Here is a 16,513-nt window from a genome sequence, read left to right on the forward strand (position 1 = left end):
GAATTCAGACTACACTTATTCAAGTTAAACCAGGATAACAGGGAAGATACAATAGATCACCATTATATATCAATAGAGAAGCACTATCGGTGACTCGAAAGGGGTCAAATGAAAGATTATCTCTCTTACCATTGCTCTTTGACTATGCAAAACCTAGCAAAGACTAAGGTAAGGAGATACTGAATCACCTGGGGTTCAGTTGGGAGATATTTACCAGGTGAGAAGGTTAGAATGCAAAGTGTTGCTGATTCAGAGCAGCAGGCCTTACAACATAATAATGCCATTGGAAAGAAAAGGACACCTAAGAGGGGTAGATCAGCATGATATCGAGGACATTAGCAGGACAGGTATATGTTTAAAGCAAAGACTGATTGTGCTAAACTAGGGTGTGCAATGCTTATGAACCAAAACTCCCGAGCCGAATGTTATCTATCACTTGGTCTCAAGCAAAGAAAAGACGTGAAGAAAAAGCAATTGAAGAAAACATTGATTGGCTTCATATATCAATTAAAGTTACAAAATTGGTAACTTCTTTGTATCAAAAAGAAACTAAATTCTTGTAACCTGAGGTAATTGTTAGAAGAACAAAACTATGTGTATAAACAAATTGTACAAATTAAGATGAAAGTTTGTGAATAAGTAATGTGATTATTTTTTTTTTTTTCATTTTAAAATCATCTAATCAGATGTTATCACATCAAATTATATAATTAAATTTATATAATTTGTTTGTACATGTAGTATTACTCTTATCAGAAAATATAAACAGTGCAACAATACAATACATATTCAAATATCAATAATTTCAGCATAAACATGTCAAATTCTCAAATGCATCAAGTTTGCACAATGAAAAATCAAATACAAATATGAAGACTGAATGAGAGGAAATGACTAGTCCCCATACTGAATGGAATTGTAAAACCAAATATAATTTCTACTCTTTAATTTGCAGTTTCTCCATGAAATCGCAACATAAAAATTGTTCCAAAAAAACTAAAATATTAGCGGGGTGCATTAAACAGAGCTCTGCCAATGATACCTGTAGCCTCAATGTAGCGATCCACACACCTAGAAACGCAACTACTCTCACTGCCACTCAAGCTTGATCCTGGCTTAGTAATACACTTCTCAAAGCACTTGCCTGTTACAGTCTGTTTAGGAAATGAAACGCCATCAATACATAATAAGCAAACGGATTACATCAATAAGGTTAAAACGATAAATGTGAAGAAAACAGATTGGGTGAACACCTCAAGGAACTCTTGAGCGTAAGCCTGAGCAAGCTGAGTTTTGAACTTTTCCATGAAATCCCCGGAGGAGAATTGAGGCGACGATGATCCACTCGGCGACGAAAACGAATCCATTGGCTCGCGCGTCCTTTGAAAACCTCCAGAGAGAAAACAAAAGAGAATTGTGTTGTGTTGCAGTTATAAACCCTAGAATTAAACAACTCTTCTTCACTCTCAGAAAGGATTGGGTTTGTTGCAACATATGGGCTTGAGTCAGGCCCAACTTCTATTGCTTTGGTTTAGGATATAAACTCAAAGCGATGATGAGGAGGCGATTCAAATCGAAGGTTTGAATCTATGTTTGCCTTAAGCAAGCTAAACCAGAGTTAGAGTTTTAACTCGAGTTTTTCACTCTTATACTGATATTGTTTTTCTTTTGAATGATATTGTTTATCCTTCCAACAATATTGTTTACTTCATTGATAACTCTCTAATAACATTGTTCTTTGACCTAAACCAATTGGATCTTGAGTTGAATATTATGGATTTAAGTCAAATTTGAACTGACTCTTGTTTTGGTTTAAATTGGCTTAAATTCAATCATAAAGAGGACATTATGATTTATTATAAATAGGATCAAATTAATTGTTGTGGTGCCCATTTTTTATAAGCCTTTTTTTTTTTTTTTTGTTAGGGGTGAATATGAATCAAACTGAGTTTAAACACCCCTTGATTTGAGTTTAACTCAAATAAAAAATAATCCAACTCAATTTTGGTTTGAGTTTGTCAAGTCTAAACTAAGGATGACTTGAGTTCTATTCAAATAGAAAATAGTTTAACTCAAATCTGGGTGAATCAATTACTCAAATTTATGACTTAAATCAATAATTTAAATTCATGGTTTGAATATATGGTTCGAGTTTGTGGCTCATTGATAATACGATGTCGTTTTTGCCAATAATAGTCAAAATGACATCGTTTTGTAAATATGTCTTGAACTCGAACCACAAAACCGAACCATGAATCCAAACAATGAATTTCAGTCATAAATTCGAGTTAAACTCAAGACACAAATCTGAATTATAAATTCAAGGTGTAAATTCAAGTTAAACTTAAATCGAACACTTTCTGATTCAAGTTTAATTCAGTTTAAAAAATAAACTGAATCTTTCAACTCAAATTTGTTTAAATTTGAATCAAGGGCTTCATAAAACAAACTAGCTTAGTTTGAATCTAAACATTGAGGCATTTAAATTCGAATAATTTTATTACATTTCTGTCGAGTTCTTAGTCTATCAAAGTCAAAATAAAAAATGTGTATTTCGTACCCTTATTCTATCCACCTTAAGGATTTTTTTTAAGAGTCTTTATCCAAGCTTTTCTATGCATCAGCATCAATAAACCTATACAAAAATTGAATGAATGAAGTTTATATATGCATATATTGTCACCTGTCTTTATTGGCATTCAAGTGCTGGAAATGTTCTTTCAACAAAACAACTCGTGACTAAATTTTGGTATTAATTAATATTTGATGGGCTAACGTGGGGCTCACTGCCCTAACCTGTGGGCCTGAATGTGTTTTCACGTGCATGCAACTTCTCATGGTTCACGTTGAAGCCCATAAAAAAAAATGATAAAATATCTGTCTACATCTATCAGATAAGATAAAATGTGAAGCGTAATTATCAGTATTATATAATATAGATAAAAAATTATATGTATTATAAAATATATCGTGATTAATGCAATACAACAAAATATCGTATGACACAATACGTATTATTGATACATTTTTTAGAAAAAATGATGATATAATAAAGGTGTATATAAGAAATTTTAAATTTTTATATATGTTTGTGATATTTTTCAAAATTATTATGTATCTATTATATTTTTTAATTAATATTTTATTTTTTAAAAACTATATCATATAATACGATACTCAATTTATGATACATAAAATTTTTTAATATACGATTCGACTGTTATGTTGCTAAGATGATAATTCGACTCACGAAATTGGATTTTTGTTCTATCTAGAAAGGGATTTCGTGATAAATATGGGAATGAGGATATAAATGTGGATATGTAAAATCTTCGCAGTTGAAATGGAGAATAAATATGTTATTGACTTGTCCACTTTTCAGCTAGTTCATTTCTTGATATATCCCATTTCTTACGAATTTATCTTTATCTTTAAAAATTTTTAATAATTAAAATATATCATAATACTTACTAAATATTTTATCATTTTTTTAGTAGAGAAAGAAGAGAGAATGTAAGAGAAATTTTTCTTACAGAAGGGAGGTGAAAATTTTCCGTTACTCCCATATCACAATGAAACGAGGACAAGAAAAGTTTTCTTTACAAAAATAAGGATAGAGATTAAAATATTTCACCCTTACCTGATGAGTTGCCATCTTCGAGAGATTTGAAATAGGGTTGCATGGAAGATGTGGAAAATACTAGTGTGTTTGCATAGAGCCGCGCAACAGAAAAGGGTTTTGGTTAACGCAAATTACTAAACGAAGCCCAACAAATTTATTATTTTTTGAATTAATTTCATTTTTTTAAAAAAATAGTAGCAATGGAGAAATGAAAGACGGAAACCGTGACAGTGGGGATAGACAGATAGATATAAAACAAGACAGCCGCCAAGAGCCAACCGGGGAGAGTAAAGTAAATGGTCCTGTTTCATTGTGAGTTTAATTTGGAAGATAGAGCATTGTGGTCCTCTCTTTTTGGGTTAAATCTTTCGTTTGAGCTAGATTTTTCTTTAGGTTTGATTGAGCATATCAAATTACCGTTAGATTCATATCAAATTTGTTCAAATTCAAATTTAAGATCGATTTGAATGAATTTAAACTGAATTCAACTCATTTCAGAAGAGTCAAGCTAAAATATGAGAGTTTAATATTTTTTTAGTTTAAACTTGAGCTTTTGGAGTGTTCAGTTCATAAAGCTCACGAGTTTATTAAATTCAATACGAATCTATTAAAAGACATTATTTTGATCAATACATATTAAAATAACATCGTTTTAATATCAAACTGAGCGTAAAATTTGATTTGAGCTTGAACACGAGCTTAATTCCACTTAAGTGAGTTTGAGTTTGAGTTTGAATTTGGTTTAATTCTAACCCTACATTAAACAAGTAAAACCACTATATTATATAGATAAATAAAGAGTCTGATTTTAATATATTATCAATCAGTTTAAATCTCATACTCTCTTGGGTAAGCATCTCCTATTTTTATCACTTCAAACTATCCCTTCCGACAACTTTGTGGTCCCCTCTCATGCTACATTTATGTCTTATCTATACTTATTTTAAATGAAACACGTAATTATATATATTTTTTCTGCATTCAATTAATTAAATGATTAATATTTTGATTGGGTTCTTAAAATAAATAAAAAAAATTGAAGATGGCATTTGATAGGAAAACGGGGACCATCAATAACTCCAACAGGTGAGACATCATAATCCATTTTTCCCACCTCTTCATCCTTCTTTTCTCTTTGTTTATTTAATGCTACACCCTTTTTTTCAATTTAACTCAACTTTAATGTATTTTGACATATTCTTATATTGCTACTTTATAAAAAATCAACACTCAAATTCCAATACCCTAACAAATTATTATATATTATTTTATTAATTTGACAAAAGGACTATTTACCACCCAATATTTACTTAAATCACAAATTCACATTGTTAAGTTTTAAAAAATCAGATTCACACCCATCATCCTCTATCATTAGTGAATTTTGTGAAGTGAAAGGATAAGAAAGTTATTTTGCATAGATTTTTTTTATTTTACTTTTTCTTTTCAAAATGTTTGAAGGTGAATCATAACTTTTGAAAATGTTGGGGATGCTAATGAGTTTTTAATGGGTTTTCAGAAATTCGAAAAAGGTTCGGATGTGTTTTCCCTTGATCATTTAAAAAAATTAAAAACTGTTACACCCCGAAAGAACTTAACAAAATAAAGCATTTTAAGTTTTGTTAGGGTTTTTATATTTTAGTGGTTTAAGTGATTAATTTTTTAATTAATAAGAATATAATGATTAATTTTAGTGGTTTTAATTTAAAAAACCAAATAGAATTCATTAATAGAAGTGAAAAATGAGTCAAAATTTGATTTTTTAAAACTTAAAATGAGAGAATTAGTCGTTTCACTCAACCTTCAACACGAAATAGAAATAGTCATTTGGCCTGTTAATTATCCTATTTTAATTGTGCTGTCAGTGGAAGTTTTGGTTGGAACTTGATATAATAAAACCTCTACATGCTAGGCTTCATTTGCCTAATCATCTTATTCAAATGCAACATGAACATTAAATATATAGAAAAATTTACAGGTAGCTAGTTGGATCCAAAGATGGGCAAGTTGCACAAGAACCACCCACCAAATTTGACTTGGACGATAACTTTGAAAACCCAAGTTAGAGGTTCTTCGTTAATTCCAAATTATCACCCAAAACTTTATTAGCCTTATGTCTTGATACAAAGCACTAAATGGGATACATGATATATCGTTGATTGATTTACAATTAGGGTTGAATTCAAATTAAATTTATTTAAACTTAAATACGAGTTTACTTTAAACAAATTTAGTTTGAAAAAACTCAAACTTGAGTTTAAACATGAAAATTAAACACTTTTAAGCTCGAGTTTAGGAGGTATTTAACTCGTTAAATTTGTAAGTTTAAAAAAATTCAATACGAATCGATTTAAATAACATTATTTTGATTAATATATATTAAAATAATGTGTCTTTAGTCATTTTTTATTTAGCTACATTATTGAACCAAACTTAGGACTTCATTCGATTTGACACTATAGTCGAATTTGCACTCAACTAATCTCAAAAAAATCAAATTTGAATAACTTTGAAAAGAGTTCAACGAGGCTAAAATCCAATCTTATTTGCCACTTGCAACGAGAGTCAAGGAAAATATAAAAAATAAATATTTAACACCCCTCTAGGTTTAAAAAATTACTAGTTTAATAAAGTTAAAATTTTAAAATAATTCCTAAAATCTTACACTTATTTTGTTTAGGTTTCATCATTTTTTAATTATAACCCTTTTATATTGTATTTCTATGTCCACTATTGCTTGCAGTATTGAGACTTAAAAATCAGGATGAGCACTTAAGCCCTAACCCTAATTTGGGAAGTCAGAAGAATCATTAATTATAAAATTAATTATTACTTAATCATAGTAAGTGATTCCTTTCTATGGACTTAACGTCATCCCAATTTGAGGCAATGACGGAAGCTGCCTTGGAAGAAATATTTATTAAATTATACCCCAGTGGCAGTAATTTATTCTAATTAATTTGAGTGCAATCTGTGCCACATAAAATCTATGGATAATTGATTGATTAATTATTATTAATCCACCTGTACTCTGCATAATTAATTCAAGTTTGGGGGAAGAAGCAAAGCTGGAGGATGATGATGGGTGAGAGGAAGGTGTCACTCGTGGGGAAACTGTGAGTGTCCGTACAAATTAGGGCAACGAACTATGTCACACCCAAGGTTTGATGGAACAACAATTCATATCCTCTTAAGTTTGAAATAAATAAATGGTAAAAGATATGTTTATAAAAAAGTTATAAAATTTGAATACAGACAAAATATGAAATGTGTATAAATGAGTTTAACACCACACATTGTAATAATACATTTATAAAAATGCAATAATACCAAACATAATTTTAATATTTTTTTATATATGTTTCGGTTAATAATTCAAATGTAAAGTATCTAATTGATCGTTAAACCTAATATAACATCATATATAATCAAAATTCAATTTTCATTAAAAATTATAGGGAGAAATTAGAAATTTGGATAACAAAAAATTAGGTTTTTTGTTTTATATAATTATGGTAATTAATTGAAAATGTAAAGGATATTTTTATACTTTAAAAAATCATTAAAAAGACAAAAATACACATTTAATATGTTTTGGATTCAAAAATTCAAGACGACATGTTTAAAATGCAAATTAAATAAGAACGCGAATAATTTGCGTTTTTACTAACAGAAAAAAAATTAATTTTTACCTATCTTTCAAAGTTTACAATTAAAAATGATTTTTCTCCTATCTTGTTTCAAATACTATTATGGCTACCCCTATATATTTTAGAAATATACTTATAACCTCAATAATTTATAATATGATATTTATATTTATTTATTGTGTTTTGTTTAATTTTTTGTGAGTGTAACTATCATTTTTTAAATACTTAAGGAGTATATTAAAATTTAAACAATATCAAAAATACTCTTAAATTTTTTTAATTTTGTTAACAAATTAACAAATAGATAAGAAATAATTTTTTTCAAATTTGAAGGATGAAAAGTTATCTCATCAAACTTTAGGTGGGAAATAGTGATTTGACAGATAAATGAAATGAAACCCTAATTGCCCCAGTTAGATTCCAAATAAATTTATCATGTGTTATTTCTTTGATAAATTAATTAATTAAATTAATATTAATATTAATTTATATATGAGTTTATAAGACCAAGTAGGATGATGATGATAATGACAAGCTCAATCACATGAACCCAACCAAATACTACATGAGGTCCCTCAGCATTTTACTTTATCAATAAAATTATGTGTAAAAGTAATAATTTTGTTTATAAATATAATATATTATTATTAAATAAATATTATTTTTATTTTTAATTTAAAATTATTTATTTATATAATAATATATTTTTGTTTATATTTAAAATTGTAGATATTATTTATGTATATATAACACTTTTTAAAATTAATTTAGAAAAAGAAAAAAAGGAAAAGGGAAATCTGCCTAACTACAGAACCTTCCAGGGAGGCAGCAGCCTGTAAGAAAATCACAGCCTTGAGGATTTCCAGTTGTATTATCGAATTTTGAAGGTCAACAACAGTAGGAACTTGCTTGCTTCCATTTTCTTTCTCTTTCTCTCTCTCCCTCCATCTCTCGACGTCCATGGGGGGGCATCTTCTCATCTTAGTCTTAGTTTCGTGTTTGAGATTGAAAAGTCTTCTAAAACTTCCACAGAACTGATTCATTCCCCTCTGACCTTGCCTTTCTTTTCTTCTTCTCTCTTTTTTTCCCTCTCAAATTTGCTAATTTCTTCTATATTCTCTCTTCAAACCTAGCTTGATTAGCTCTACCTAGATTTACTAAGAAACAAACAACTTCTCCCACTGCCCTTCAAAGTAGTGGTTGGTGATTCTTGTTTGTTAATTTGTTTTGTTTTCATCTTCTTCATCTCAGTAGACCACTATACTCTCTTTCCTTGATTTTTCTTTCCCTTATCTTTATATCATCTTGGACTGTCTCTAGATCCATTTTTCCGCAGAGGAAAATCATATTTTTGTCAATTAATCATGGATTTTGGGTCAAACAAAGAAGGGTTTGCTGAAGAAGATCAGATTCAGATGGGTAAAGCAGCTAAACTTCAGTTCTCATACTCTTCTTCTTCCTCTCCATCATCTTCATCTTCTCACCATCACTACAGAACCCAGCAGCTTCCTCTTAGCAGCAGCAGCAAAAGTAGATGGGAAGCTCACCACCAAATGGGTTCTTGGTTGGGCCCATCCGATCAAGAAGAAGCCGTATCTGCAAAGCTTGATCTCATGGAAACATCGCAAACAAACACGGATGAAGATGTGAGAAATAGTGCAAGTGTTAGCATCGAGAAGGAGCACATGTTCGATAAAGTTGTCACTCCAAGTGATGTGGGTAAGCTAAATCGTTTAGTCATCCCAAAACAACATGCTGAAAAGTATTTTCCTTTGGATTCCTCCACAAATGAGAAGGGTTTACTCTTGAATTTCGAGGATCGAAATGGAAAACCATGGAGATTTCGCTACTCTTACTGGAACAGCAGCCAAAGCTACGTTATGACAAAAGGTTGGAGCCGTTTTGTGAAGGATAAAAAACTTGATGCCGGAGATATAGTGTCGTTTCAACGCGGCGTTGGCGAGTTGGGTAAAGACCGTCTTTATATTGACTGGAGGCGAAGACCAGATGCGGGGGCTGAACCGCCACCTACGTTTCCTCTTCAACACCACCACCATCACTTGTCATTTCACCGCTCTATTCCTTGGAGCCCTTTACTAATGAGGCCTCCAGTCCCTGGGATGCCAAGGGACCACTCAAACTTGCCACAAATCAATAATTACTTCAATCGGAATTCTTATTATAATGGTGGTTATGGCAGTGGTAATGTTGCAAACACATGTTCAATGGGGTCAATTCTCTACTTGAGATCCCAACCAGCTCTTGTAAACCCACAATTACACATGGGAAAGGTGGAGTGGCAACAACAGCATGATAAAATGGTGTTTGATTCGGTGCCGGTGGTCCAAGGGAAGGCGGCAGCCAAGAGGTTGAGACTCTTTGGGGTAAACATGGAGTGTCCCTTGACGGAGGCAGATGAGTGTGACATATTGTCTTCAACCGCAATGACAATTCAGAAGTCTTCTTCATCATCACAATCTTCTCCCCAATTAAGGCTTTACAAAGGCACCCCAATTCAAACAGCACCCAGCTTGCCAGCAGCTCCTATAGACTTTCTCAACAAGGGGAAAGCCTCCATGTCTTTTGATTCTACATCTTCAATCTAATACAACATCTCTTCGAGATGAAGAAGGGAATGGCCAAAACACTTATCTATACTTAAATTCAATAAAGAGAATGATCAAAGGGTGGTGGAACAAGCTGCTTTGGGGTTTGCCCAGAAACCAGATAGACATGAAAGAAGTAAGATCATAACCAACTGTCTTCCTAGATTCACTCGTGTAGATTTAGTTAATACATTATATATATAGACGGATAGATATAAATGAATAGGGATGAGATATATATAGATTTATTTTTTCCATCATGGGCGAGAGAGATGAGATATGATGTGTAGCTTTTCTAGGCCTGGTTTCAGCAATATGTATCCATCCGACTGAATTAGTTTCATTGGAAAAATCTTTTATTCTCTTTGGCTCTCAATTGCTAACTCTAGACGCAGTTATCCAGTGATAAAATCAACAAACTTTCCTGCCTCAGAAACTGCGTGCACGGCTAGAAACCTGATATTATTGAAGTTTTTGGCTCTCTTTTGTCTTTACTTTGCTAGGTTGTTGTTCTTGTCGCTGCTTCGTTAGGCACGCTCACAGATTTTGCAGACAAATTGCCAGAGCTTTAAAAGGTAGAATTTACTAAATTTTGTTCAACTCTTTTTGTTTAACCTTGATTCTTTCTCCCCTTCTTCAACTCTCTTTCTCTATATGTTGTCTTCATGCATACTCCATAATAGTCAACCTGTTCTTCATCTGTATTCACTGCACACATGGTTTCATTAAGTGCTGCTTCGATGGAATCTTATATGGCTGTGCTTCTCCCTTCTCAGTGCTGGCTAGTCAGTAGTTATCTATAATCATGTAAAAAGATAAATGCCATGCTACTGCTATTTAGCTGGAATTGCTAATCACTTCCTAAACAAATCACTTCTTCAAGTTTTTGGCTTTCCATAAGGATCAATTTTTTGGGTTCCCTGGCTACATCTTTGCAAAGAGTGCAAAGCATCCAAAAATCTAGAATTTTGTCACTTTCTTTTGTTGATCATCATGTCAATTCTTCACTGTTTCAATATTTTGTTTTCTTATAACTTGCACTGATTTTCTTGCACATAGTTATACTGTTAGGCAGCAGCAAGATTCTATATGTTTGTTCTTAAATTAGGTCAACAATTTTTTAGGGGAATTGTTCAATTATAGAACAAACAAGTCAAATTACATCTTTCATGTATACATGTATGTACATCTTTCTAGAAATATATATATATATATATATATATATATATATATATATATATATATAATGACACCCATCTATAAAAATATTAATAAAATTATGTGTACCAATTTTAAATACACAAATAAGTATAAACTTTATGTTTGTCGTTAAATGATTGAATGATTTTGAATTAAGAATAAAGTAGCACCCACTTATATAATGACAAATTATACGTGTACTAATTTGTATATACAAAAATAGATACGTATCATATTGTTATACAAATATATATAAAGGTCACTGTTCAGGTTTCAAGAGGGTTTTTAATATCAAAGATTCTTTCTTATAGAGTTAACATACATATGCTTAAATCTCCAATTCTTTCCAGTAAGGTGGCTTGAGATCTTTGAGTCAATATGTGAATTACATTGTTTTGCATAGATTTTCTTTCTCTATAATTATATACATAGATTTTCTTCCTCAAACATATTTGTTTCACAAGTAATACTATATATACAAATAAATTATATAAAGTTTTTTATACAATCTAATATAGTAATATCTGATTGAATGATTTTGACATAAAAGAAAAAGTAAACAATCATGTCACTCAATTATAAACTACTACCTACTCTGAATAAATAAATTTATTCAGTTAATATATACACATAATTTTATTCTTATTTCACCGTCTTCCCATTTTTTAAAAGGAAGTTATTTGTCCAACTATATTTATATCTCAAACATAAGTCTAAATACTCCTCCTTAAATTTCCTTTAACCAAAAATTAGTAGAACTTGATTTCATCTTCTTCTTTTCCTTTCCTTAATTTGGTTTCTTTTTAGAGTTAATTGATCCTCCATTTATCTAGAGCCAATTATACAAGGTTTGGTGTGATGTATACACCAAGTATTTGGTATTTTGGGGTTATAATCATCATGCATTTCATGTTGTGATCATTGAATTGTTCTAGTGTATGTTATGAATTGTTTTATGTATATTGTAATTATGCTTTGTTTGATACTAAACAAGTTTTTATTCTTTTCGAACAAAACAAGTATTAGTGTTATAATTTATTTATTTTATTCTTAATTCAAAATTACTTAAAATGATATATTAATTGTTAGTAAACCCAATTAGTTTTTCTACATAGCATAGTAATGCATTAGCAACCAAAATCACTTGATCATCTAACCTTTTTATGAGGTAGTACCAACCTCTTGAGTGAATTGAAATGTTGCCTCTAAGATATAGTTTAAGTAACAAAAATGGGGTACTTCAACATTAAAACAAGAGTTTGAAATATATCAATATTAAACTCTTAATTTATTTGGTACAGTAATCCTATAAGCTATCACTGAGTTCAGACACTTACTTAAATGGCTTAGTTCAATCCTCAAAGAGTAATCTGACTTAAGTAAGATGTTTTTGTTAAAAAAAAGAAAAACTCAAATGCTTCATAGATATAGTACTGGGGTGTGCACAATCAAATATTAGGTAGGTCGTTTTTGCAAATCTCCATTTCTCTCTCTTTTTTTTTTTTAATTCTATTGACATAATAATAATAAAAATAATTGAAACTGTTTGAGAGTTGTGGATCTTTTGAAATTGGTTATAATTAGTTTCCACTGTCCAATTCCAGCAACAGAATGTACTTACTGCAGACTTGCTGCTAAAACTTCAAACATGCATCAATATTTATATACAAAGTGCTATTTAATGAAGTCTGGCTACAAACATAGTGGTTGGCAAGTACGGTTTCTGCTTAAAAACCAAGAACTCCCCGCAAGTTTCAAGATCATTGGCATGGCTTTTCTTGTTTTATAATTAAAGCCAGAAGAGCCCGAATTACGGGGCTGATTAGCAACTTAGAATGTGATTACCAAAACTATTTCATTGATGAAGCAGCACGAATAGTTTAGCGTGGCTGAATACCATCATTTCTTGTCTTCCCAATTTCTAATATTCTGGGTTCATATATTAAAGATGTTCATTTGAGAAATTTACAGGTGCATATGTCAAAGAAAGAAAGACAGAAAGAAAATGGGAATGATTTTGGTGATTGCTGCAGGGAACAAATGCTTAGATATTACTCTCTGATCTCCCACGAATAACTGTTGAAGAAGAATTAACGTTAAGTTTGGCTTCAGAGTTTGTGTTTTTTGAGCAGATTTGGCATGGTTTGACCTGCTATAATTAATAATCAAAAAGATGTAATTAGATGCATGTCAAGGGTTTTCATCTTCTTTACACTTTCTTAATTACGTTGAAAAAAGGAAAGAAAGAAAGAAAAATTGAAGCTATGTAAACGAGGGGCAAGTAACTGAAGTAACAGAAAAATAGATAGATACATGATTGATTCGATAGAGAAATTTCTTTTTCGGTAACAAACTTTGAACTGGATTGTTTCTTTGGGTTGATCGGATCACACGTTAAACTTCGAATTCAATAATCAAACTCACAACTGTGACATATAGCCTATTTTTTGAAGAGCAAAAAGTATAGTTGTTGGATGGTATAGAATGTGAAGTTTCGACCCTCCACTGTGAATGTTAGAGCTACCAACTTGACCTCTTTCTCATCTCTTGATCTCACAGAATGGAAAAGAATAGAAATGGATGTAGTAGCTGTGGAAATAGCTTGGGCCCCCCCTCGTCCCTTTTGTAATCTCGAGGCTATGGAGAAACACAGTAGCATCTAGACTCCGATACATAGATACGTATGTAATGTCAGAAAGAAAGAAAGAGGGACGTAAAGGGGACATCGCTTTCAGCAGTGTTTGTTCATGAGTGTAATTAGTATTCAGAAACAGCAGAGACAGGCTTGACAATATATTATCTTCTATTTTCACCTTTATACATTATTTTCACATGCCGACTTCTTTCCCACCATGTGAACTGCCATTAAGAAACCAGAATATTTGATAATGACTTCCACAAAACCAAACCCTAATCAACATCCCATTTCCAAAACATCCAGAATGAACCAACTACAACTACAACTTGATAGTTACAATGAAATGAGATTGAAACATTTGAGAAAACACAGTACCAGTGGAGTCCCCTCCTCTAGAAAGAGAAGGGAAGAAGTAGGGGCCGGGTGCAATGTATGAGGAAAATAAAAGAGAGTCCAAACTTTTAAGAATATATAAACAAAAGGTAAAGTGATACTTAGGGATCCTAACATACATGTCTAGTTACTAAATGATATAAACTTTTAAGAATCACACTTTAAAAGTTAACTATTAATATTAGGTAGTCCAAACTTATGTAAATCTTACATTAAAAGTTTATATTTTAGATGTCAAATCTTATGTCTTACACTTATGATTCTAACATATATATCATGATGATTTTGATATTAAATTATGTGAATCTTGGGAGAATAGTACTCTAAAAACTAAGTATTAAAATTAGAGAGTTCAAACTCATATAGATCTTATATTAAAAACTCATACTTTCTGATATGAGATTCAAGTTTTATATCTTACACTCGGTATTTTAAGATAAAGTTGTTCTTGTTTTAATAGAAGAGGACAGTGGGGTGGCGTGCATTTTAATCCCACTTCCCAGAGGAACCCAGTTCTCCCTTTCTTTCTTTCTAACATGTTGATGGACCACGAAGCCTCTACATTTATATATGGTTTTCGTTTTCTTTTCTTGTTTCGTTTTGAATGCATTGGCAGTCCCGTGAATGGTTATTTTATATGGGGGAAATGGATTCTTTGGTGGTTTCCATGGATTCAGTATTTGTGGTATTAGGGGTAGGCTATATAGGCTTTTTCAAGCTGAAAAATCTAAAGAGACCTGTCACCTTCATCCCTGTCTTCATTTCCATATTCAGCCACTCAACATTCCTTGTTTCTAGAAGTTAACATCGACCACAGATACAGATTGCATATATTGATAATACCCCTTTTCCATCTTCTCTTTTTAATTACATTATTTAATTATATCGATGCTGCTGTCATGATGCAATGCAGCAGAAAGAAGAAGAAGAAGGAGAGGAAAAAAGAGCTAACCATTAACAATGATACTGCAAAGAGTGGGATGGCAGCCGATCCCAAAAAACAACAACAATTATAGTGAAAATATTGATAGTTACAACTCATCTTCTTTAACTTAGCAGCCGTAATTGTAAAAGATACTTCTTCCTTTCCCTTCTTTTGTCCTTTCAATTGTAAATCTATAAACCAATATATAATGTTCTTTTTCTCAAGTTTTGGTAATAAGAAACCAGCCACATCGTTCCTTTGGATAAAATCAATCACATTAAAAAAGTTAAACTTAAAGTTTAGTGATTGACTTAATAATCACTTAACTAAATAAATTAGAGTTTATTCTTGAAATATAGGAAATTTAAATATACAATCCTTTTATATATAGTCTTTTCCCCGCTCTCCACACAACAACAATCACACCCACTCACCACACACCCACCCCCCCTCTTCAAACTCTCCTTCCGTCAGGGGCAAGAGACAAATTAAGTGGGGCTAGCTGCCTGCAAAAATCTTCTGACGACCCACCTAGAAATTTGCTCATGAGATGAAGATAGGATGGAGCTCATTTATATATATATTTGTCGTATTATTTTATGCTATGCTGTTGTAACCCTAAGCCATTGGTGATTTGCTCTCCCTCATTCAATGCCGGATGCACAGATTGTTGCTTCACCATACCAGTCTTTCTTCTTTCAGTACATCTTCCCTTTTGTCTTCATTCTACTTTCCTTTTTCACTTTTTTGCTTTTCTGCTATATATAATATTAACTCATGCATGTGATCTTCGAATGGGACCATATTCACCTAAACTAAGATTTAAATACGATCTCTAAATGACAAAACATGTTAATGCTTTAATTTACAATTAATGTTCCTCTTGATTGACGGTAGTGGATGTTAATTTTTTTTTCTTTTTTTGTCTAAAAGAGAAACTTTACTTTTGTCATATCATCTTTTTAGGTTGAATTGATTATACTAATAAGTTAAAATTCTTAAATTAATGATCAATTTCATAATCATTGTATCTAGTAAATCAAAAATTTAATTTTAAAATATTATCAGAAAAGATTTAAAATTTTATTCTCATACTTAGAATCTCTCATTTATCACTCAATCTATATCCTTATGATAGTAATACTATTTTGTTACTCAAACTACTCTTAAGGATAGTGATAGTATTGTTGTCATCCATCCTACTATCAGCAACAGTAACAGATGTTAATTTTGCAATAACTAGAGGTCCCCACTTATAATGAATGGTCCTTTTTTTTTATTTGTTCATTTCTTTTGGATGAGCAGTTTCATGGGTTGTCCTTGTGCATCCAACTAGCTAGCTATTCATAACCTAAGCATGTAACGTTTCATATAGTACTGTTCACTGGGAATGAGAGATTGATGAGCTTGTTCTGTCTTGCTGTTGTCCCTTTCTCTTTTATCACTCAATTTATTTTCTTTTATCACTGCATTATTCAA

The 16,513-nt window shown here is 31.4% G+C and overlaps 2 protein-coding genes across 3 annotated transcripts; one reads left to right on the forward strand and one right to left on the reverse strand.

Annotated features, from left to right (window-relative positions):
* Nucleotides 1-786: 786 nt before the first annotated feature.
* Nucleotides 787-1,449, reverse strand: LOC123204129 (mitochondrial import inner membrane translocase subunit Tim13-like). Its single transcript, XM_044620697.1, has 2 exons — nucleotides 1,254-1,449; nucleotides 787-1,154 (listed from the first exon to the last, which is right to left on the reverse strand). Exons 1-2 carry the CDS (start codon nucleotides 1,365-1,367, stop codon nucleotides 1,005-1,007), a joined length of 264 nt encoding a protein of 87 aa, XP_044476632.1. The 5' UTR covers nucleotides 1,368-1,449; the 3' UTR covers nucleotides 787-1,004.
* Nucleotides 1,450-8,071: 6,622 nt separating this feature from the next.
* On the forward strand, nucleotides 8,072-13,636 carry LOC123203896 (B3 domain-containing protein Os03g0120900-like). 2 transcript variants are annotated; one of them, XM_044620366.1, is made up of 3 exons: nucleotides 8,072-10,014; nucleotides 10,382-10,453; nucleotides 12,683-13,636. In XM_044620366.1, exon 1 carries the CDS (start codon nucleotides 8,637-8,639, stop codon nucleotides 9,876-9,878), a length of 1,242 nt encoding a protein of 413 aa, XP_044476301.1. In that variant the 5' UTR covers nucleotides 8,072-8,636; the 3' UTR covers nucleotides 9,879-10,014; nucleotides 10,382-10,453; nucleotides 12,683-13,636. The 2 variants fall into 2 exon arrangements, with proteins under 2 accessions (XP_044476301.1, XP_044476302.1); XM_044620367.1 differs by having other exon boundaries at nucleotides 13,050-13,636.
* The last annotated feature ends 2,877 nt before the right edge of the window (nucleotides 13,637-16,513 follow it).

This window comes from Mangifera indica, chromosome 20 (genome assembly GCF_011075055.1).
Source record: "Mangifera indica cultivar Alphonso chromosome 20, CATAS_Mindica_2.1, whole genome shotgun sequence".
In the NCBI taxonomy this organism is placed as follows: Eukaryota; Viridiplantae; Streptophyta; class Magnoliopsida; order Sapindales; family Anacardiaceae; genus Mangifera; species Mangifera indica.

Coding starts and splice junctions, on each gene's coding strand:
- LOC123203896 (XM_044620366.1), top strand. CDS start 8,637: ATGGATTTTGGGTCAAACAAAGAAGGGTTTGCTGAAGAAGATCAGATT.
- LOC123204129 (XM_044620697.1), bottom strand. CDS start 1,367: ATGGATTCGTTTTCGTCGCCGAGTGGATCATCGTCGCCTCAATTCTCC. Junction 1,155..1,253: donor ACGCTCAAGAGTTCCTTGAG/GTGTTCACCCAA, acceptor TTTCCTAAACAG/ACTGTAACAGGCAAGTGCTT.